Here is a 23,678-nt window from a genome sequence, read left to right on the forward strand (position 1 = left end):
CCTCAGTGAGTGAGAATCCTTCAACATTCAACTTTAAGCAGGGTGTTATTATTTGCAGAATGCACGAACTAGTCTTCCTTACTCATCCTAGAAGAGCATTCTTACTATATAGCTACTTGTGAGAGCCTTTCATACCTGAACTTCTGGTATGTCTGTGAGAGGTAAGCATTCATAGATGACAGATGTTCACTCTCTCCTTCAAAGAGCTTGTTAGAAGCAGCATGCTGAAGGACTTTTGCCACACAACCTAGATTCCTCCTCTGGTCAGGATGTATCTGGCCCCCGGCTGTCATATCAATTATATCAAAACCATCAGGAGCAACAATGGCAGGGTTCATATAGCGATAGTACAGGAGGTTTCCAACAATCTGTAAAGAAAAAAAAAAGAGAATTTCCTTTTCATACATAATCACATTTTACAGAACATTATCAATCACTTCCAACTTAGACCATATGAACTGGTGGTAGAAAACAAGGAGAAACTCCTAGGAATGTGCACCATACCATAACACAATAAAAAACCAAGCATACATACTTCTGTGTACAGCCATGTACTTTTTAAAATATGTTTCCAAGATATCAGACAGCTATGTATTAAAAAAATGTTTAGAAATAGAATTGCTTGATTTCAACTACATTATTTCCATTACAATAACCGTCTGTTTTTGACTGTCAGAAACCTACCAGACATATACTGGAATCTTCAAATTTATATTTAAGCCAGCACCAGTAATAAAAACTATAGCTTATTTTTAAGCTTTGGAGTAACAAAGTTTCTGGGTAAAATATTCACTTTAAAATAGCCCTTAAATATCTAGTAAACTATTAAGGAAGAGAAAAATCAACTGCTCATCTCACAACAAATTCTTCCAACACTTTGGCAAATGTCTCAATAACACTTAACACAAAAACTGAATATCATTAAATACCAAAAAACAAATTCATAAAAGAATGGAATCAATCTTTTGTCATAACTCTTCAAAAGATTAGTATTCCGTTAAGCTCTAAGTCAGTTCTTACATTCATTGGATTTGCTCCACAGCAAAAATAAAAAAATATATATTCCAAACTTTGTAATGAATATTTTTAATTAAGCAACACTTAATTTTTGTATTTAGAATTTGGGCCTTTTAAAGCATCAGTTATAGACTTTCAAAATAAGGTTTCAATTTGGTACTGCTAGATTTAGTCAAGCTAGTGTAAGGCATTGAGTTGAACACATCAAGACACATACAACTTTCCTTCTAGATTTTGATAGGTTTGTCTCCACAGGTTCATTTTCTGAAGTGCAACAGACAGTTGCCCATGTTTAATGCATCTATTGACATTAAGAGACAAGTCTCAATGTTTTTTTTTTTTTTTTTTTTTTAATTATTATTAAGAGACTAGAAAACACGTTTTCCAAAACTGCACTCTCTACAATGATCTTGCAGTAATTTGTGTCATGCAAATGGCTGTTTAATATCTTTCCTGGTCCCAGAAAAAGAAAGGACTTCTCTTTCTGCAAAGATCCTTAGTTTATGTGTAGTCACTTGTAGAACCTCCAGCTTGCATAAAGGCTTGGATTCTTTATGCTCTATTTTCTACTTATTTCTTATGTCAAGCAATACTTTTAATCTGCCTTGCTGAAGTGATAGATAGAAGTCTTTCAGAAATGCTGTCTGGTGCCATATATATACACACGGCTAGTCCCATTGAAATGGATACCTTGCAATTTAAAAACCCATCTCATTAAGCACTAATAAAAACACCTTTACTGAAATATAAATAATTGTAATTTGAGAGTTGTCAGTCTTTCAATTGGCTGTTGGCTCATGGAGCAAGGCCCCTAAAGAGGGGCAATGACTACGTGACAGGTTAGAGATGATCACAGTGCCTGTACAATACCTTCACTCACACTTTACTTTTCAGTCTAAGCTTCATTTCCACAACATTTAGAACTACCTTAAGTGTGTGCAATACAATGAAAGGACCTACTTGTAAATTGTTTTTAGAGCTCTTTCACACTGTCTTTAAATTAAAACATTAACTTTTTTTTTAAATTAAATATATTACTTTTCATATGATAACTTCAGGGAAGAAAAAAAACATAAAAATAAAGACCACTGTGTTCTTCATGAAAGGACCTCTAGTGGCAATGGCAAAAATATAAAACCAATAAGTATGATGATTCAAATAAAGACCAAACCTCTAAGAACTGTTACTAAGTTGACTATCTACAAGAAGTTGAGCAGTGTCATTAGGAATTGCTGAGCACACAGACTTAGAAATCTAAGGTTGTGACAACTGAATTCCCTTATCTTCCTTTTCTACCACCCCTTTAAAACCCAAGTAACACCAGATCCCTTCAGATAAATGCTGTTGTTTATCAGTTCATTAGAATGCTTAGTGTCAATAAAAACCCCCTTTGGCATCAAAAGAACAAGTGGCTGGTGGTTTGCCCTTGGAAGTCTACCTTTAATAGTTCATCTTCTGTTGCATCAGGGAATTTCTCATGGAGTGAGCTCTTCAGAACTTTGGCTATATATCTCATTCCATAGCTACAAGTGGAACAGACAAAAAGAAAACCGGAAAGACTTAGATGAAACAAACAAATCATACTAGTAAGCCAAGTTACTGGCTTCTTTTGTCAGCTACTTAAAACACAAAACAAATCGTAATGGAAAATACAAGAAGTTTCAAGTATATGGAGACATTCACAAGATTAAAGCAGAGTAGAAGTAGGAAAACCACTCCCTCTACTGGGGAAGTCATAGGAGATGCACATATCAAACCATGTAATTTGAAAGGATCACAATTGATAAGGTTTATATGAAGCTTCACCATTCACATGAACTGAACCTCAACTTAGCACTTACGGCATCATGTTGAGAGATGAAAATATGGATGTGAGAACTTTATCAGTTACTGCTCGCAAACTCTGAATTGATGATTCCAATTTACTGACTACTTCTGTGTGTGTTAATGCTTGTTCCGTAGTAACATCATACGGCAATTTGCTGTAAAGGAAACAGATATTAAACCATGCTAAGCGTATCAGAGAATAAACTAGATTTATTTATTTAGTTATTGCCTCATAGGAGTCAGTGAACACAAAAACACAAATACAGCTGAAGTTTACAAAGTAACAAGAGTTTTAACAAGAGTGTCAGGTGCATTAGCTTCTTTTTTGGAGGGAACTCTATATTTGGGTAGGGCCACACAGGCCATGTTCCTTCCCTTTGTTACAAAAGAGGATTCCTAAATTTGATAATGGATTTAAAAAGTTCCAATTCATAGTTCTTCAGAAGGACAGTGCTATCACATTGCTATAAAAACAAAGTTCTGTAAATTCTTTCAAAGCATGGCTTACTATACCTATAAAGATGAAGTAAATGACTTTTGATCATTTTCATATCTGAAAGGAAGTGGAATGAAACAAACTAGATTTTCTTTTTGATTAACCCAAGCCAGTCCAAAGGTTTAAGGAATGCTGTCACACTTGGAAGCAAATTTAGATTCCAAGCAAGTATACTTTCAGGAACTGGGATCATCTGGCATCATTTCTAGAATAATCTGTAGGGGTGCTAGAGGGGCTTGTGTGATTTGTTGTAGACCACAAGCTTTGAAAGCAAGGGTGATGAAGGGAAGGGGGAATTCACAGAGAACTTTTCTTTCCCCTTTTCCTCATCTCATTTTTCCCCTCAAGCCATAAGCAATCACAGCAGTGGTACAGATGTCACTTGAATAAAACCCCTGGGATCACTTAAAAAAATTAGAAAAAAGAAAGGCTGAGGAAGTTGGAGAGTGCTCAGCCTGGAGTAGAGGTGGTTTTGGGGAGACCTTAAAGTGGCCTTTAAAGTACCTAAAGGGAGCCTAACAGGAAAGCTGGGGAGAGGCTCTTTGTCAGGGAGTGTAGGGATAGGACAACGCGGAATGGCTTTAAACTAAAAGAGGGTAGGTTTAGATTAAATATAAGGAGGAAATTCTTTATTCTCAGGGTGGTGAGGCACTGGAACAGGCTACCCAGAGAAGCTGTGGATGTGCCATCCCTGGAGGCAATCAAGGCCAGACTGGGTGGGGCTTTGAGCAACCTGATCTAGTAGTAGGTATCCCCACCAATAGTAGGGGGGAGCGGAACTGGGTGATCTTTAATGTTCTTTCCAACCCAAGCCATTCTGTGATTCTATAAAAGTAATATATTGTTCAGAACAGGTTGAAGTACAATATTTCAAGCACTTCTCCCCAAGTAAGCATCCTACTGTGTTAATGGAAAGATGGGGGAACGACAGATGAACACAAGCACAGTTTGTCAGAGAAGGAAAGGGGAAGTTAAACTGAGGGATCCCTCAAGTGTCTAAGAGATGGTATGGTACATCCAGCTTCCTCCCTTACCTGGCCTCACCAGTCTGCATTTCTAGCTGATTTACCCATGACTTGTACACGTCTACAGGACTAGTGTTGATTATGAGGGACTTGTCATCCATGATCTCCTTCACTACAGGTGCCAGGAGTTGGCGCAGCGTGTTCTGTCCACGAGCACCTCGATTGAAGCTGACAACCATCTTGATGACAGTGGGATTTCCAGTGACAATATCCTGTATCTGGTCTACCTTAGAGCTGTATCAACAATAGAAAAGTTTACAGATCTTACTTATGTATGCAGTTATCACTGTTTTTAAGCATTTTTCAGACCACTCTTTTGAAAGCACCCTTTTTGCATATTCAAACATGTTTATGCAGACTATTTCTTAGACTCCTCTATAGAATAACATTGTAGCAGTTAGTATCTGAATGCTAGTGAGAATTAATATAATGTCCCTGGAACACAGCATAGTGAATGATCACTAAAAAAATCCATAAAAAAAACAAGTGAGGGTACAAATGCCTGTTAAGTGCATAAAACAAGTTAGTAATTTTTCAAAAAAAAAAAAAAAAGAAACAAAACAATCTCCACTACACTTTCAGAATACAAACCTATGCAGAAAAAAAAAAAGTTTCCTCACCCTTAAATACCTAATCATGAAAGCAAGAGAGCCCAGCTTTTTTTTTTTTTCCCTTTTAAGTGACTATCAAAAAAAGTATTCAACATAGGAAAATTTTTCTGAATTGAAGTATTAATTTTACAGGGTTTATTATTTAATTTTCAGGGTAAATTATTACCTTGAAAGCAAAATTCTCCACTGAAATTTATATATATAGTCTTACAGCAATTAAAAATTTAACCATCAAATTATTTTGATGAATATGAGCCAGCAGTGTGCCCTGGCAGCCAGGAGGGCCAACCGTGTCCTGGGGTGCATCAAGCACGGCATCGCTAGTAGGTCGAGGGAGGTGATTGTCCCGCTCTACTCTGCGCTGGTGCGGCCTCACCTCGAGTACTGTGTGCAGTTCTGGGCACCACAGTATAAAAAGGACATGAAACTGTTGGAGAGTGTCCAGAGGAGGGCTACGAAGATGGTGAAAGGCCTGGAGGGGAAGACGTACGAGGAACGGCTGAGGGCACTGGGCCTGTTCAGCCTGGAGAAGAGGAGGCTGAGGGGAGACCTCATCGCAGTCTACAACTTCCTCATAAGGGGGTGTCGAGAGGCAGGAGACCTTTTCTCCATTAACACCAGTGACAGGACCCGCGGGAACGGGGTTAAGCTGAGGCAGGGGAAGTTTAGGCTTGACATCAGGAGGGGGTTCTTCACAGAGAGAGTGGTTGCACACTGGAACAGGCTCCCCAGGGAAGTGGTCACTGCACCGAGCCTGTCTGAATTTAAGAAGAGATTGGACTGTGCACTTAGTCACATGGTCTGAACTTCTGGGTAGACCTGTGCGGTGTCAAGAGTTGGACTTGATGATCCTTAAGGGTCCCTTCCAACTCAGGATATTCTATGATTCTATGATTTTAGGTATGAAGAATTTACTGAAATGCCTGTCAGACAAATTAACTGAAGTCTTGTACTAAATGTACATACTTTATTTCCTCTTCTAGAGCAGTTTTAAAGAGTTTGAGCAGCAGATATTCTTCTCGTTGATTAGAGGCATAGTTGTAGAGAGTGAAGATGACTGTATCCATAAACTTGGTTGATTTGTTTTGAGGCATCTGGAAAATCAGCTTTGCCAGATACATGGGATTAGTCTGCAAAACAAACAAATTATTTGAACACTATTTTCTGAGATAAACCATCCCTACAAAGTGCATCTGCCCTGGGAAGATCTAAGCTTCTAGAAAATTTTAGGTGAGATGTGATTAATTGGAAGGGCAAAAAATTTATTATACGCTTTAAGATGCTTATCAGACAGCTTCCTTTCCACCACATAAAATGAAGGATAAAACTAACACTAATTCATGTGGACTAAAAGATATATGTAAGAAAACGTTTATTTGGTTTCAGTATAGCCTGAAGTTATTCTCAACAATAAAGCATCTATATTTCTTGCACAATTTAAGGACAGCATGGATTTTCTAAATTGCAGGAAACATTAGAAGACCACGATAGTATCTACCGTGATCTACATACAACACTCCTGTGGAAATCTTTTCATAACTGCTACTGACATTGCTAAAATAGAGCAAGCAATATACTTTTTTCCTTTAGCAATTTTGTCATATTTATTTTTACTCTAAGACTTACCTGTAATAGGTAGAATAAGTGTTGATATGCCTCCAGTTTTTTTCTTCTCTCTTTGCTCAATCCTTTGATACCCTGTTTATCAACCATAACCATCTCTTCTAGCTGATTTTTGCTCTTTTTGTTAAGTTTCTTACTATGCAATACCACATCCTGCAATGATCAAAATTTTATATTATATGTAAATGTAGAAGGCAAATTGGATTTTTTTTTTTTACCAACTATTTTATATGTTGCTGTCAGGTCATTTATTAGTAGCTTTGTACTTTTTGCTACTTTATTCACTAGCTGGTCTTTTGAACATTTTTTTTTGCCACCATTATGGCTTGCCAACAGTGACTGTTTGGGAAATCTGATCTCATGTATAAACTCATTCATTATTTAATGAATTATTTAATTAAATAATTATTTAATCTCTCAAATATGATCAGAAGACTACTCCATTCTACCAAAATGCTTTAAGTCTGCCAAATAATTACTGTTGTCCAAACTAGTAAAACAAAGTGACATTCAGTAGCAAACAGAAATACCACTCAGGACAAAAGAGCAACTTCTCACGCAAGCTATTCTGACGAGATTACTTAAGCAAAGCAAGTGTTTCATTTGCCAGTATTGTAACTAACTGAGGGTGACCAAGCATTATCACAGGTTGCCCAGAGGTTGTGGAGACTCCCTCCTTGGAGATCTTCAGAAGCCACATTGAGAGGGACCTGGACAACCTGCTCTGGGTAGACCTGCTTGAGTAGGACAGGTGATCTCCAGAGGTCACTTCCAACACAACCACTCTGTGATTCTTTAATCCTGAGCTCTAACACATAGAAGTTGTCAGTGTACGTTACTAAGTAAACCTGAACAGTCTGCTGACCTGAAGAGTGATTCTGTTTTTCACCAGCAGCCCAATCTTTATATCCATTAAGTTCAAGTCCTTTTCCAGCTGTTGGTTGGATCGAATTTTCGTAACCACTTCTTCTCTTAATCTTGTTACTTCTAGTTCTTCTTGAAAATCTAAGTCACTTTGGTCCAAGAGGTAGGCGAATTTGCGCAAGACAGGCAAGGGTGGATTTTCAGCACCAACTATAGTTGAAAACAATAGGCTTGTTAGTTAACACATTACTGAACACATGTAAAACCCTTGGGAAACTGATTACAGTGTAGAAAAAGCTGAACTGCAGAAAGGTTATAACAGTTACAAGCATAAGCTGAATATTTATCATAAAGTACAAGTATGTAAAATAGCATAGGTAAAACGCAACTGTTTTCCAACTGTTTGCTTTTGAAGGGAATAGAAAACTAAGAAATCTTGGATTTTTTTTTTTTTAAAGTGACACAGGAACATACTTCTGCCCAGATATACAACAAATAACCATTACCACTTACTTAGTGTTCTGTAGTCCTCCCTGGCTTTGTTTGCTCTGAGAAATGCTTGTATCTTCACAATTTCTTCATTCTGTAAGGTACAAAGATCAAGCAAAAGAATCGAGTTAGGACTTATTTCTATAATGTGCATGTAGTCATATTACCCTATTTACTGCTTTGTGTTCAAAATGAAGAAAAAGGACTTACGTGATCCTTGAAGTATTGCAGCCGCTTCCTGTAAGCTCTTTTTGCTAGCCACATTTTGACCCATGACTGAATCTGAAAATTAAATAAAATAACACATTCTGCACAAATGGTTTGTATATGTGTATTCGAGTGCATGTCTTTTAAATTTGTATCTGACAGTCCTCTGTAGTAGGCATGCTGGTCTCATGTGCTTGTGATATCTATTCTCTAAATTAGTATTATAGAAAGAGAAGTGTAAGAAAATCTATTATGATCCACTCAAGCTCAAAGCCTTATAGAAGTCACGCACACAGCTTTCAAGAAGCTTTCTATTTACAAAATCTGTCAATTAACATTCAGCACCATGTAAATTTCTGGAGTATGAGCCCATTCATTTTCTGCTGCTAGCTGCAGATTCCCAGGCACCAGAGAACCAAGTCAAGGGATGAAGAATACTGAGACCCAGAAGCAGAGTGGAGTCTTACCTTGACAATAGCACCAACGTTGCCTTGAAGCACCTTTAATCTATCAACGTAGCTTTTCCTTTGTTTGAATCCTTTCCAGAAAGCCTGTTTTATAAGGAGACATTGTTAATAAGAGACTGATATTTAAGTCTACTTAAACATTGTTAGCAATTTGTGTGTACGTTACACAGAAAAACATCCTTTACAGTAAAAAGATAATTAACCTAAATGTAATCTTGCTTATATTTTTAAGCTTCCCTGATATTTCATTTCAATTTGGTCCAATTGTTGTCCAATATCAGCTCCTCCTTTCCCCTGAAGCCATCCTTACTCTTATCACCAGTACACCTTTAACATCCCAGTCATTAGCTTCATCCCTCACACAGGAAGACCCAGCCACCTTCTTCTTGCCCATTACATCCCAGAGCTGTTGCTTTACCTAACAGAACCCACATTGTTCTCATCCTGGCCTCCTCCTCAAGTCTGTGGTCTTCCTGAGACATTCAGGATCATCACCTTGTACCACAGATGACAACCTGCCAATTCCCTTATTCAGTTCTCCTTCTGCTAGTTCAAAGTAAACTTTCAGCAAGGACCTCAGCAGTACAGATCATTCATCTGTACTCAGCATTTACCATAATGTGTCTTTTGTCTATCCAAACAGTGACATCAGCCTAGTTCTTCACTTGTTGGCTTTTCACAGCCTCTCTCTTTTAATGCTCATAAAAAACTATCAGAGAACTTCATTTACCTAAACTTCTCCTCACTTTTAAACCTCTTCAAAGGCCCTGAATTACTTAAACAGCAGTGAATCACTTTACTGTGCCCAGACACGATGTAGGAAAGTGAAAACCCAATCCAGATAAGAGCTACTAGTATTTATCATCATGAATTTTTAAGTTGTTACTATAGACACCAAAATAATCATCAGTGTTCACACTCTCAGCACACAGAAATGTTACTTTTACACTTCTTTTGGAATTCAACAAACAGAAGACATCCAAGTAACACTGTCAGAGCCTGATAATACCAGGGCGTCTGCCACTCCCTACCAAGTTATGATTTCATGGAACAGAAGCAAACCACTTCCCAGTTGGGATAGTCTAGAAAGGAATGTATTTCTTACATCATGTTTTGCCAAGGAATTTTTGCTTCAATACTCAAAAAAATATATTCCAATCTTCCAGTCTTGGTTAGGTATACCATGCAAGACCTGAACACCTCAGAATAAAGCCAAGGCTATGCATTTCTGAGATTTTCCCATTGAAGTGGCTTAGATTACAGGTGTATATGATCTGTTATTTGAAAACTGGAGGTTTTCTATTTAAAAGCACAGTTATTCCAACTAGGACAGGAATACATTTACAAAAGTTGAAGTCTGAATTGCTGATTTGAGAATTTTGTTATTAGCAGTCTGTTTTCAGTAGTGATACAGCACTTAATCACTCACATGCAGATAGTTACCCAAGCCAGATTACATTCTCATTCTAATACAATACCTGTATTTTGATGGCAGATGGTTCCTGGCTTTGGAGGTATGCTTTTCTCTCCTGATAATTCTTCCTGATCAAGTATCCCCTTGCTCGGGCTTGCAGCTGAACAATCAGATTTTCATTAGCAAGCCAAAGCTGCTCCCGATTGTAATCTGCTGTGACTTGCCCAACAATGCTCTGTTAATATATCACAGAAAAAGGTCATTTAAAAGGAGCTAAGAAAACAAAACAAAGCAAAACTAAACAACACCACCACCACCTAGGGACAAAACCATTCTGGAATCTGTCCTGTATTCTCTGTCTGTATTATGTTCATATCTGAACCCCTACAACTTACCCCTAAACTTTAGTCAGTATGAAGAGCTACCTCACTACCATTGAATTTTATGAGGGGTATGAACTCCTTTCAAGCCTGAGTTAACCAGCGGGACATGCTATTTTGAGGAAGTTATTTTATCTTTTTTAAACCTTAGGATTAAGAGTTCTGCTTTCCTACTTTCAAGTGTTTTTTTTTTTTTGTGCTTCTTTTTTTGAAGTCATATCTAGAAATACATACCAAATCAGGGAGCTCTGTATATAGAAACACATTTAAGTAGTGTTGCAGTCAGAGTTTCTAAAGGACCTATTGTGGTGACTTGAGCTGTCTGCAGCAGAGTAAATCAATATCCTATATGAGCTACATCAGAATAAAAAAATGCACAGAGGCTTGTGTGATCCAGTAATTTAAGTTGTATTTCATGTTATTGCAAAATCTCTACAGCAAGTGGGTTCAAGTTTCACACATCTGATTGTACTTGGAGATACAAAGACCAAAAAATGTGAAAGTATACAAGAAGCAGTCAGACACTCCATCAGTGTCTACTAGTGGCTATTAAAAACATTGTTGTAACCTTCAATTAGGGAGCCCCAAAATCATTAGGATATATAAAACAGGAGGCTGTGCCATCACTATTGTCTCAGACTTTACATGTTGATATTTTAAGAAGCAGATACAGAACCAAAATGATCTTCAGTCTCCCCCAGCGCAGCCTCTTCCTTTGATATTGTCATGTATTGCTATCTATCCCTGAAGTGTTTATGCTTTATGTTTGCAGTCAAAGCAAATATTTTAGCCATCTACCTGGATTTCTTCACCAGTTAACCAAGAAGTTTTTGGTATAACTCCTCCAGGGGCAGCACAGGTACCTTCCTCTGTTTCCACATTGTAGTAGTAATCATACATATTTTTCATTACAAGTTTAATCCATGGACTTTCTGTAGAATCTGAAAGCAATACATGCTGTCATTTCCACATATTTGTGTCCTTCTACACTGGTAAGTTAAAGCTCTCCCCATTCACTCCCCATCTCTACATTCGCTATGGAACAATTTTATACAAAAGGCACTATATATTTTGGCCCATTTTGTAGTAAGAATATTTTCAAAATATCTTATTCTGCTGGGCAGTATCATTCTCCTAGAACAAAACTGCTGTGTGGTTTGTACAAATTCATAGTCAGCTTCTCAAAAATACATGCCAACTTGGTGCTTGCTGCTGCAACAGTGTATGCCACATCTTCCATCATCACTCACTATTGAAATAGACTATTTAAGAAAATATTTTTGCTATCTTCTGGCCAGATGCTGGGCCTCATTAACACTTAGCTCCCGCCAGAGATTTTCTATGTCCATATCGTTGCCCTGTTTAGTGACTCAGTAAACAATACTCCATCCTGAAAGGCAGGAAAAAATCCATTTCCTCATGGACAAAAAAAAAAAGTAAAGCTGCTAAGGTCAACTGTGCAAAATGCCCTCTCCAAACTTTTGTTGCTGATATCTACTGCCCAGGCAAACCACAGGGTTCATAAACGGGTCATGGACGCTCTGGCAGAGCCTGACCTTTGACAGTAGTCCATAAGGCTGAAGTGTGCAGTCTAACCCTCTCCTTTGTCTGCTAACAGAAAAAAAATTGGAGAGTAATGTGGTTTTCTGACAGGACAGATTAGCCTATTGACAGTCAGAGAAGATGTCTTGAATTCTCTAGGCTACTTTGATCTTTGCTAGACTCTGGAACTAACTAGATACTCCTCAGCATGCAGTGGGCCCTGGATGATGCACGGAACAGTTCACCATCATGTAAAATGTACTTGGGCAACTCTAACACATTTCTCAATATATTTCAAAAATTATCAACTACATTCCTCACTTTACAGTGATTTTAGGTAAGTCTTTTGTGCTAGTTTTCCAGTTGCCTCAGTAACAGGGAAATGTGAAACTTTTCTGTTCAGGATGGCTTTTACCATCTTTAGTTTTCAGCTTCTTGGCTTCAGAGAGGTTCTTGAAGTAAATTTCGGCACATTCTGAAACAATCCGTAATCCAAACTTGGACTGTAGTATCATCGGGATTGATTGTGAGTCACCCTTCTCCAAGCTTTTGTTAATTAATGATATTCCAGTGGCCACTAGGGAAAAACAATGAGGGAGAAAATTAAGTGTTGTACTCTACATACCCACAATGCTAACCACTAGCAACTTTGATAATGGACATCTGGGATGGCTGCACACAGCAATCCAGTGCTTCACCTCTTTGTAGACTCTTGTGTGCTTTTAAGGAAGAGTATTTCAGAGAACAGCAGGCTTGTTAGAAAGCGTGCCCTGCACCCAGGCAGGGATGTAGTCACAGCATGACAGAGCGCTCTGAGGGCAGCACTGCTCCCCATCAGGTGGGACACCAAAGAACACCTGGGGCAGTAGCTGAGGATGGCAGGTTTTCTCACTTAGCCTGCCCAACAAGTGGGCCCATAAAGCAGAAGATCACTCAGGAGCCTGATAGAGATGCAGTGGGTCATTGCGTTACAAGCTGTAAACTGTTCAGTTTTACTGTGCAAAATCAGAATAAATTTCATTTGTCTTGAGCAAAGTTTTGCAACACTGTGCCAACACCCTAGTCATGATCCCAAAGCAACCCTTCCTCCTCATCATCCCCTTAAATTTGAAGCTTGTCTAAAGCTGATGAGGCTACACCCTTGAGTTTGCCAGCAATGAAGAGTTGGTTTCAGGGCATATAAAAGCAATGCTGTGAGACATGGTCAGACTTCTAAGTTACATGAAGTTCCAGATCAGGGCTTAAGTGTCCTTTTCTTTGTGCAGGTCTCATGGTCAGAGGGGTGATAACACCACCCCGACAAGATGTAGCAATACACCACACTTCAAAGTGCCTTACACAATAAAATTATATGCAGCACTGCTTAGAAACCACTACTCTGATCTTAAATAGTGTTCCTTAACATCTAAATTCAAGATGCATGCACCAAGGAACAAGTGAAAAGACACACACAGACAGAATATCTGTATTATATCCTTGCTTAAATGAATTCAGGTAATTTTGCTTGCGACAGCTGCTTTTCAGACTACAGCACCAAGCACTTTTCCTTGTGTGTACCTGGATCAATACAAGAAAGGTCCTTCTCTATGTTCACTGCTTGACCTACACATATTTTTCCACCCGCAGCTGCCACAAAAGGTGCTCAGCGACAGTAGTGAGACCATCCACCTCAGCTCTGGTCACCAGTATTTGAATATTTTTCTCTCTCCTTTTTGTCCTCTAGTTAGGGATGCTGGAAACTATTGCTATACAGACAAAAGAACACACAACCTAGCTTACAGTTATTTCTGTAGATCCCACGCTGCCTGGATTTTTCTCCTCATCTATTAACTAATTACGTTTTTCTTCTAAAATAAAAGCATAAGAAAAAATAGTGGGGAAAAACACCAATTCAACAGAAATTGTACTGGTGTAGTAACACTTCATTCTGTTGCTGCTGCTCTAAGGAAGGGACCATGTGTCCTTGTGAAATTATGAGATATGTGAAATTTAGCTATCCTTGACTGCAGGAGGGGGGCAGGCTCTCAGCACATGGACCTGCTCTTGCAGCAGGCAGGATCTCAGAAGCAGATGAGCACTGCAAAAGGCTCTTCCACATCTATCCTCCCTCCAAGAAACTAAGATACACAAAGATGCAGCTGCCCACCGTGATAAGCTTGAACTCTGAGCAGGGCCAAAGATCAGCTCTTTTCTATAACACAGCTCTCAAGAGGCAGATCCTGCTTTCACCGCCCCTTCCTATGCAAAGCTGAAGGTCTGCACTGTTATCTCTTCCTGAAGGGTGCCATGGTATACAGCTACTGTTCTGCCAATCTTGTTTTGATCTCTTCTTGCACAAGGAGTACAGGGGTTGAGCTGATTCAAGACACAAAGTAAGATAAGCCAAATTCCACAGCAAACACCACAAAGAATTAGGAAGCACAAAAGTCTTTACTGAACATGTCTTCCTAAAGGAAGGTACAAGATAGTCCTTTACTGACAGGACAGGCATTTTATAAAGGCCATATCAAAGTTTTAATATTGTAGTATTTAATACTTCTACAAAGCATTAAAATGATTTGGAAAAGGATCAAGATGATTCCAGTATAGCTGTCAGTACCTCCTCTTACTTGACTGCTATTGCCATTACTGCAGCTATCTCAAAATACACATTTTGTCCTAACCGAAACAAAACCATTTTATGCTGCCTTTATTTTTGTACACAAGCTTTGTGGTAGGGAGGGGATTGTCTGCCTTTCAAAAATAGCTTATCTGGGATAGATTGAAATGGAAATTAATTTCCAAGTTGGGAATGAGTTGAGTTTTCTAAATTTAATCTATGTGAACATAACACGTTAACTTCCTGAAACAGGATGCTTTCATTATAGCGAGTACCAGGTTCTGTGCTGTGGGGAAGTTTTAAATCTCAGTTTTTAGCTCCAAAATGTTAGAGCACTTCTGAAGAATGTGCTGTGCTGACACTGCTTTGTTTCAACCCAGAGGGCACAGTACAGGAGATTAGTAGTTATTTCCACTAGGGACTTGTTAAAATAGTTCTACTGATCATACTTGATTATGAAAAGCTGCACATTTGCTACAAAAATGGTGGCATTGACTACGTGAAGATTTTACTGAAACAACTACTAGGTAAAGCAATAGCTTGTCTTTTTCAACACGCATGGTACTAGTATATGCATAACACTGAACTAATTTAGGTATGCAATTTATGCGACATATTTAAAGGTCTTACACCAGTAGACAAAAACATATTTTCAAGTCACTCTTTAGCTTTAGTTCACATCTGTTTATAAGCTATGCATTTCCTTCCCTTCTCTGAGCTCAGATGTTTCCTCAGGCTTTCTCACGCCTCTGGGTGGCATTGAAATGAACCTTCTTTTGTGGAAAAAAATGGATATCAGTACCTCCGAGTACAACAGCTCAGTTTGGACAACATATGTGCATCTAACCCTGCCTCAGAAAACACAAGATGCTTTTCACAGATGTGTGACCAATGAAAATCCTTCATGTGTTTTCAGTACATCTGTCTGATTGAATTAGAACTGCAAATCAACTCTGAAACAGTAACATTAAGTTCACTGGTTCTGTAGCAGGGATAGAAGATTTAGTTTTGTAATACCTGGCTGTTGTTTTTTTCTTCCACCCACAACTTTCAAAGAACTAACTACTGACATAGCATGCCTATAAGTAAACAAATGACAGCAGTACTTTACTGAAGGCTGAGTGCAGCACTGCAGGAGCACATCAAGTTAAGCAACTGTATTCCACAACTTCTCAGGATGCAAAAGAAAGTGCTGCAGACTCGCTCACACAAGCTGTTCACCTCCTCTCCCACCACAGCCAACTCAAGCAAGAGGTGACCCAGCCCTGAAACTCAAGCTGGCAACCTTGACAAATCTGTGCTGGCCCAAAGTAGTTTTTATTTGTTAGCACTTAATAGAAGATACCATATTGAAATAAGTGAAGTTATAAACATTTAAGAATTTGCATGTCTTCCTGTTATCATTTTCTTCTGTTTTAAAAGTGATAGGAAATTACACTGACACTGTAAATCTTGATCATGTTAACCAATATAACCACACCCACTAAATTATTAACTGAACTTCAAGATTTACCACTTCAAAGCCAACAAAGTTTTCCAAATTTAAGTCACCCTAACTTCAGCATGACAAAGGGCATGTATTTGTTTCTGTCAGCATATATAAAAGATGCCACTCTTCCCTGAAGTGGAGAAAAAAAATACTGAAAATTTCACTTTTTCCAGACTAAGAAGAACAAGAGGAATAAAGATGCAGCTTAATGCTCACAGATTTCAGCTTCTTTTATATTGTTATTGGCATCAATGATTCCCTTTTGTATTTCATCCAGCCATAGCACCGCTGATTCATCCTGGGTTTCCTGTAAAAAGGACAGATAAAAGCCTTATGAGAACTGAATTATAGAAGTGTCTGAATATACAGAGAGAGCTCATACACAGACTTCCCTTGCAAAGCCCTCGGGCATTAAAAATAATTTTACCACTTAAAATGAGCAATAAAACAAGTTATACTCCATTTAGTGACTAGAATAAATTCTTGCTCAATAAAAGTTCTCAAAGCTTTCACATGTAAAAGACTCCATCCTGCTAAAGGTGAGTAAGATTTTGAGCAGAGCTGGAATTGTTTCAATTTCCATAATGTATAAGCAATGTAATTAAATAAATCAATTAAATAAAGCATTACGTATATCCAAATGTTATTAGCCAGCACTACGAGCACAAAGGAGAATGCAGGAAGTTGGTATTCAACCCAAATCCCTTATATGGGAAGGCTGTAAACATGAGTAAAGGTTACATAAGAAAATAAAAGCAAAAGATGGCATAAAAAGGCAACTCAGGTTTAACAATGACGACTTAGCTCAGGTGGCAAATATTTCAGGAGTTAAGTGGCAGAGCAGGTCTCATCATCTACACGCTGACCATGCTTGACGATGTCGTACCCAAGTTAAAATAGAGGGTGCTTGGTACAAAACAATCCTTTTAATTCTGCTAGTTTCGGCCTATGACTACAATTGACAGGACTGCTGTCCAGAAGCATGTGGGCATTAATCAGCTTAAAACAGTCAGAGACAAGTTTACACCAAGAATTGTGGGCACAAAGGAGGCATGGACAGGCCCCAGTGGAGCTCTGGGTTGCACCAGGTTCTTTCTAGAGAGGAAAGAAGAATGTCATATCTATAATAGATGAGAGAAACAGCAATGTATTGGTTTAATGAAGATACACAAGTATGTACACACACAAATACTTCAGAAAATAAAAGCCAAAAAGGGTCTCAAGGTCAAACACTTTGTGGGGACAAACAACTTCACAATGGATGCCATTGTCACAGGGACCAACTCTCGGCCAAAAATCCAATAAACCTGTTATCTGCAGAAATTATGGGGGTAAAGAAAAGAGGGTAAAAATTGCAAGACAAAGACTCCTCTCTTTCTATTATATGCAAACAAACACATAAGCAAAATATCTAAATAAAATCAACCAGTATCAGGAGTTGCATGACAGTGGATGTACACTGCAATTTAGGGTTAACATGAGAGAGAGCACATACAAAATACAACTGACGATTTATAGGAAAGGAATTCTTTTCAGTTTCGCAATCCTTATCTGGTGTCCAATTTCTACACACTAAATACAAAAACAGGCACAATTTTTGTTCTGGAGCCAAGTCCTGCTTATGTTGAGCCTTGCCACTAGCTTGGAACCCAGACCAGGACTCACACTAATTTTGTCTGCTGGAAGAAAGCCATTGTTTTCTGGCATTCAAGAAAAAAATAACAGAGGAAGAGGAAGGGATCAACAAAAACAGCAAATGAAAATGGGGTAAAGGTTCCAGAGTGTGTGATGGGTGGGAATTGTCTGGAAAGAGCAGGCAGCTGGGGTGGAATGCCGTCACAGGAGCACAGGCTGCTTGTGCTGGGTGGGTAGGGAGGGGCTGAGGCAGTACACACATGCCTTCAGAAAACCGTGTATGTGTGGCTTGCTTTCACCGCTACATTTGCTAAACCAAGATCACTACTCTCTTCCCAACACCTGGCCTCTCCCCAAGAAGGGTACAGAGTTCAGCAATACAGAATTTTAGTCTTTGGATGAGACCTCTGAACGTTTAAGTAAACAGCCTTCGGTTTTCCCAGAAAATACTGTTTTCCCCAGATACCTGTACATACATATTCCAGCAGAACCTCCTCTCCCACAATCAGGGTTGTGGTAAATTAAGAGTTAAATTGCTGCTGTAAAGCAATTTAATCTCAGTGTTGGGCAGAGGCTGAAACTGAGTCATGTGTGCATATTTGGATACGTCACACCCTCTTACTAGTAGACAAAGAACAAACTAGATCCGCACCATAAATCTCATGCCTACAGGATGCTTCTGGACAACAGATCAATTACTCTTTAGACCCTAACAGAAGGAAGAATATCCTCTCAAAAACACATCTTGAGATGAACTAAAACAATATTACCTTTTTTTTTTTTTTTATATTTATATATATCCGGATTTAGCATACTACGATGAAGATACTGGTTTTTACTGGACTTCTCTCTCTTACCTCAAGTCTTTTTACTACAGGTGAGTCCTCCTTTCTGCATGTACTCTGTTTTAATTGATATTTGCTTTTGAGGTTTTGGTGCTTTACTGGCTTAAATGGACTGTACACATCATGACATTATTACACTCCAGAAAAGCTTACTTTAGACAGACTTTTACTATTTCCTTTCAGTGACACCTTGGATTACCTTTCGCTTTCCTCAGTCACTAATGAGGAATTATTTAAGCGATCTTTCTGCCCTTACTAAAAACACATCTTCTAATGTTTCTGTAGTGATACAATACTCAAACCTGTAAAGTCACGTTCTTTCTGTTTTAAAGTGTTCAACAAGATTACAGATTCAGACTATGTTATTAGAAGGAAAAAATCTCAGATAATTATTGACAAACATAACTTAAGGACGTGATCAAGCCCAACTCTTTTCCTTACTAAAATTAGACCTGTTTTCAAACTAAGTTTTTGTTATTGCTTTTTTTTTTTGTTATGCAATAATATATACAAACATTTTAAAGAGCAACATTTTTTTTTTTTTTTCCGGGAATAACCATCCAGAAAGTTACTGAAATGGATGCAGGCTACTGATTATAATTTCAAAATTTTCTACCATAAATCTACCAGTTACAAAAAATTAATCACGGTTAAAGCTGTTTTCCATGTTCCGTTCCAGTTTGGAATGGTAAAAGGTTTTCACAGGTTTTCATCCAAATTTCAGTTCACTTCTGAATTCCAGATTCAAGATGTGTGCCTGATGCTTTGTGTGAAGTTTTTTGGCATTAAGCACAACCAAGCAAGAAATTTTTTGAATAACAAAATTCATTAAGCTGCCATTCGTTCTGCAAAAGGTATTTTACAAGTTACTTTGATACCATGCGTTGAGCACATTCATACTTCATCTATAAATGTTAATGTCTTTAAAATTCAGCCACTAAGAATCAGAAAGGTAGCCAGCATCAGTGGCTTTACTCACATCTGTTATATTTACTGATGGAGACTATTCCTGCTGCATGAAAAATTTTACTCATACCAATAAAAGCTTGATCTAATATCAGCCCAAAGTAAGTTTCAGGAGTAACTGCATTTTTTTCATGTATAAGAAAAAGAATAGTCTGGTTTGCTTTAGTCAGAAGATGAAAAATACAAAATAGCAACTTAATTTGGTATATGAGATGATTTTTTCTGATAATTTGAAATTTTCAGCCCCTGTTAAGCAAGGCAGTTCTTTTTTCATTTTTTGCAGTCATGCATTTCATCCACTAAGTGACAAGGGTAACCTGCACTAAGACTTGATCAGCTTTTATCATAAATTACCAACATTGCTGCTACGTGACAAAAACCTTTACAGGTGACAAACATTGCACAAATGGGACGTTTTGCTGAAGACTGAAAACAACTAGTATTCAGAAAAGTCAATTTAACGTTAAATTTGCACTAAATTTTAAAGAACGGGGTTGAAATTACTAATAAAGCAAAGATTATTCTTGAGCACATTTGAGATGCTAACTTAAAGCAACAAAGAACCCTACCAAACTTTCTAAATGGAGATTGCTTTTCACAAGGAAAGGCTTGCCTTTCTCCTTAGCTGAAAGTTGTATTCCTAATCCAGTAGTTTGACTATTTTAACAATATTAACTTTAAGCTTTAGAATCTTCACTGAATGGCTCTGCAGTTAAAACCGTGTCTCTTATCAAGACTTTCCGTGGAATTTCAGCAAGAGACTACGATTACATCCCCCCTCATGCTATAGAAGGGGAAACAAAGACCATCCACATCAAAGAAAACAAAAGCTCTTCAAAAAAGTCCAATGACTCCACTTTAACAGAAGTAAACAACACCACATTAGAGTACCTGACAAGTTCTCTGAGCACCAAGCTGATACCCACTGTCTACCTCAGCGCTGTTTTATTGGGTGTACCATCTAATGCCATCATTTTGTGGATGCTGATCTTCAGGATCCGATCTGTGTGCACTGCCATCCTCTACACAAACTTGGCTATTTCAGATCTGCTCTTCTGCATCATGCTGCCATTCAAAATAGCATATCACATCAATGGGAACAACTGGATTTTTGGAGAAATGATGTGCCGAACCACAACTGTGGTGTTTTATGGCAACATGTACTGCTCTATTCTGCTGCTCACGTGCATCAGCGTCAGCCGCTATGTGGCCATTGTTCACCCTTTCACCTACAAAAGCCTGCCGAAACGTACTTATGCCACTATGGTCTGTGTTACTGTGTGGACCATCGTTTTCTTGTACATGCTCCCACTTTGCATAATGCAGCAGAGCTATTATGTGAAACAACTGGGAATTTACACCTGCCATGATGTGCACAATGCTTGTGAAACTGTATCTTCCTTCCAGTTTTACTACTATGTTTCTTTAGTTATCTTTGGATTTTTAATACCTCTTGCAATCATAATTTTCTGCTATGTCTCAATCATACGAACACTCAAAACACGTGAATGGTTCTGGTATGTTAAAGTCAGTCTTTTGATCCTTACCATCTTCACTATTTGCTTTGTACCAAGCAATATTATTCTTATTATCCATCATATCAACTATTACTATTATAACACAGATGAGTTGTATTCTTTTTATCTAATTGCTTTGTGTCTTAGCAGCTTAAACAGTTGTCTTGATCCTTTCCTTTATTTTCTGATGTCCAAAATCAGAAGCCAATCCAATATTTACCTAACGATGGTTAAAATATCCAGGGAAGCATAAACTTGTTTCTATATTGTTGGAATTATGATTTTGTATATTTACTAACCCAGGTAGCAATAAACCTCACATGCAACAATTAAACCTAAAAAAAATCTAAGGATGTTAAACCATGATCTCAGTAAAATTTACATCTTTCCAAACACCACACAAAGAAGCATCTTCAGAAATACTCTTCTCCAACTCTAATTTTATCATGTGTGTTACAACATTTGGTGTACCAAGATTCAGGGAAGTGGCTGAGCATCTCCATTTTCTTCTGGGAAGATCACTTTTATGGCCACTATAGAGAAGAAACTATAATAGCAGTCACCACAGCCTCTGAACAGAAGAGGAATCCATATCTGAATAGCACTTTTAGGTCCATTCATGACTTCCAAAGACTTCATACGATCTCTGTGCTCACATTCACTGCAGGAACAGTGAAGTGAACAGGTTTTCGTCTGGTGGGAACATGGACAAGTAAAAGCACTTTCTAGGTGTTCAGGGGCTATAGAACTTTGCAGAAGCTCCCTGTCACACAACCAACAGCAAATCTGCACTGGATGTTAAAAATAAGGAGCTGGAATCCCATTCAGCTGGAAGAGCAATGAATCTACAGCTATAGACACGGAACCTGACACACTTCCAAGGAAGCATCTCCTCTGAGGCTGCTCAACCAGCTTTGCTCTGTAGACTTGTTCTTCCACTGCGTCAGCACCTGTACTCCTATAACCCTCAAGGACAACTGGAAGCTAACCCTTATCAGTGTGAATCCAGGCAAGTTTTATTCTTGCTTCGTAAGCAAAACAGGGAAGCTACATTGTAGCATTCTGTATATTTTCACATCCTCACAGAAAATGTGTTACATTTCTTTAAGGAAATTGTGATTAATTGTCCACATTCATAAAGCAAAGAATTAACTTGACATTTACAGAAACTCAATATCTACATATACTGAGTATAAGTTCCTACAAACAAGCTCAGCTGGTGTACATGTTTGTAACCGAACCATGTAAGACAGTGATGAGAAAAAAAAAGTGTTTTACATCTGTCTGATAATAGTATTGTAAGAAACTTTACTCAAAAATAAAGCCATTTGCAGGGGAAAATAGAAATTGACTCCAAGAAATGTCCAGTCTGGTAAGGTTCTACCTCTTCAATTTCTCCTGGCTCCTAATTTACATTAGTTAAAATCATGCCCTTCCCTCAAAGTAACTTCAGGATAACTTTAAAATAATCCAGGTGTTACTCATTAATTACAAACATCAAACTCGCTAACCTAACTGTAAAACCTGCATAGCTATCACTCAAAATAACAAAACTCAGGAAGCATGCAAAAGTATGGTACATCTGTTTAACATTCCACATAGAAGTAATACTTCCTAAACATAGGCTCTCTTTGCTGGGGCTTGAACACACTTTGCTTGAAGCAACTGTGAGAGCTGTTAGAAGCTATTGTATGAAGTTACAGGAATAAAATTCCATATTTTCATTTTCTTCTTCAAGCAAAGAACAAGTAGGTGTGATCTGTGATTAAGAGCCACAATAGGAACTGGGAGTTTTTGGTGCAGATTTTACTTATCCAAGGTCACCACAACTGGGGGGATGTGACAATGGGATGATTAGAATAAGCCAGAAGTTCAGACCCATATGTTTTCTGAGACACTTGGGAATATAGGAAGTTCACACGCAGATCTATCTGATTGTTGTAAATCAAGTACTTCCTTATGCCACAGCTCACTCTTAAAACATCTTAAATACAATTAAAGACAGATCTGCTTTATAAATAGGACTCAGAAAAAGCATGGGGTTGAAAAAGACTTATTGCACAAACTTTGACTTTTTGATATTTTTTTTTTATAAGAGGAAGTTCAATACATGTATAAATCATATTTTTTCTTAAAGAAAGGTGATATCCATGTCATTAGTCAGTAGTTAGAATAGTAACTCAGGTTAATATATCCGAATATTTCTCTTGGGAATTTGTACAGAGTGGTCCTGCTTTCTCCATAAACATGGAGATTGTTTTTTTTTTTTTTAATCATGAGGTGGGAAAAAAAAGAGAAGATGTTTTAAGTAGTTGTCAAAGTCTAAAAACACACAATAAGAACAGCATACAGCAAGGGGAAGGCTTTTCAGGATCCAGCGCTCAGTGAAACCAGAGCTTACATAGGAACCTAAGTAAAAAAATCAGATGTACAGCACCAAGTTCAAAAGCTGTGGCTTACAGAAATGCACAATTTCATAGCAGATACCACAGGTGAAGTGACAAGATAGCTGGAGGGTATTTTTACAAGCCAAATAGCAATAAATTTCTCCAGCTGACATTAGGAACATATGTAAATTTTAGGCGTCTTTTCAAACAGCAGGAAAAATGAAATGCTGTACCACGAGTTTTAGCTAATCTTGCATTCAGTCACATCCTGCAAGTTG

The 23,678-nt window shown here is 38.0% G+C and overlaps 2 protein-coding genes across 10 annotated transcripts in view; one reads left to right on the forward strand and one right to left on the reverse strand.

The window, feature by feature from the left end:
• The window catches only part of IQGAP2 (IQ motif containing GTPase activating protein 2), a 128,127-nt gene that overhangs the window by 15,716 nt on the left and 88,733 nt on the right, over positions 1-23,678 (reverse strand). For all 7 annotated transcript variants that reach the window (XM_068667604.1, XM_068667601.1, XM_068667599.1 and 4 more), the window contains 14 exons: positions 16,267-16,357; positions 12,378-12,539; positions 11,219-11,361; positions 10,105-10,275; positions 8,627-8,710; positions 8,163-8,234; positions 7,977-8,046; positions 7,465-7,673; positions 6,603-6,752; positions 5,943-6,106; positions 4,375-4,599; positions 2,859-2,999; positions 2,456-2,540; positions 136-368 (listed from right to left, as the gene is read on the reverse strand). In XM_068667604.1, coding sequence (XP_068523705.1) covers positions 136-368; positions 2,456-2,540; positions 2,859-2,999; positions 4,375-4,599; positions 5,943-6,106; positions 6,603-6,752; positions 7,465-7,673; positions 7,977-8,046; positions 8,163-8,234; positions 8,627-8,710; positions 10,105-10,275; positions 11,219-11,361; positions 12,378-12,539; positions 16,267-16,357 — 2,000 coding nt within the window. The remainder of the gene's footprint in view (positions 1-135; positions 369-2,455; positions 2,541-2,858; positions 3,000-4,374; positions 4,600-5,942; positions 6,107-6,602; positions 6,753-7,464; positions 7,674-7,976; positions 8,047-8,162; positions 8,235-8,626; positions 8,711-10,104; positions 10,276-11,218; positions 11,362-12,377; positions 12,540-16,266; positions 16,358-23,678) is intronic.
• F2RL2 (coagulation factor II thrombin receptor like 2) lies at positions 17,564-22,364 on the forward strand. Of its 3 annotated transcripts, none has more exons than XM_068667610.1 (2): positions 17,564-18,562; positions 20,251-22,364. In XM_068667610.1, exons 1-2 carry the CDS (start codon positions 18,505-18,507, stop codon positions 21,264-21,266), a joined length of 1,074 nt encoding a protein of 357 aa, XP_068523711.1. In that variant the 5' UTR covers positions 17,564-18,504; the 3' UTR covers positions 21,267-22,364. The 3 variants fall into 3 exon arrangements, with proteins under 3 accessions (XP_068523711.1, XP_068523710.1, XP_068523709.1); XM_068667609.1 differs by having other exon boundaries at positions 17,565-18,562; positions 20,185-22,364; XM_068667608.1 differs by having other exon boundaries at positions 17,572-18,562; positions 20,179-22,364.

Source organism: Anas acuta, chromosome Z (assembly GCF_963932015.1).
Source record: "Anas acuta chromosome Z, bAnaAcu1.1, whole genome shotgun sequence".
Taxonomy (NCBI): Eukaryota; Metazoa; Chordata; class Aves; order Anseriformes; family Anatidae; genus Anas; species Anas acuta.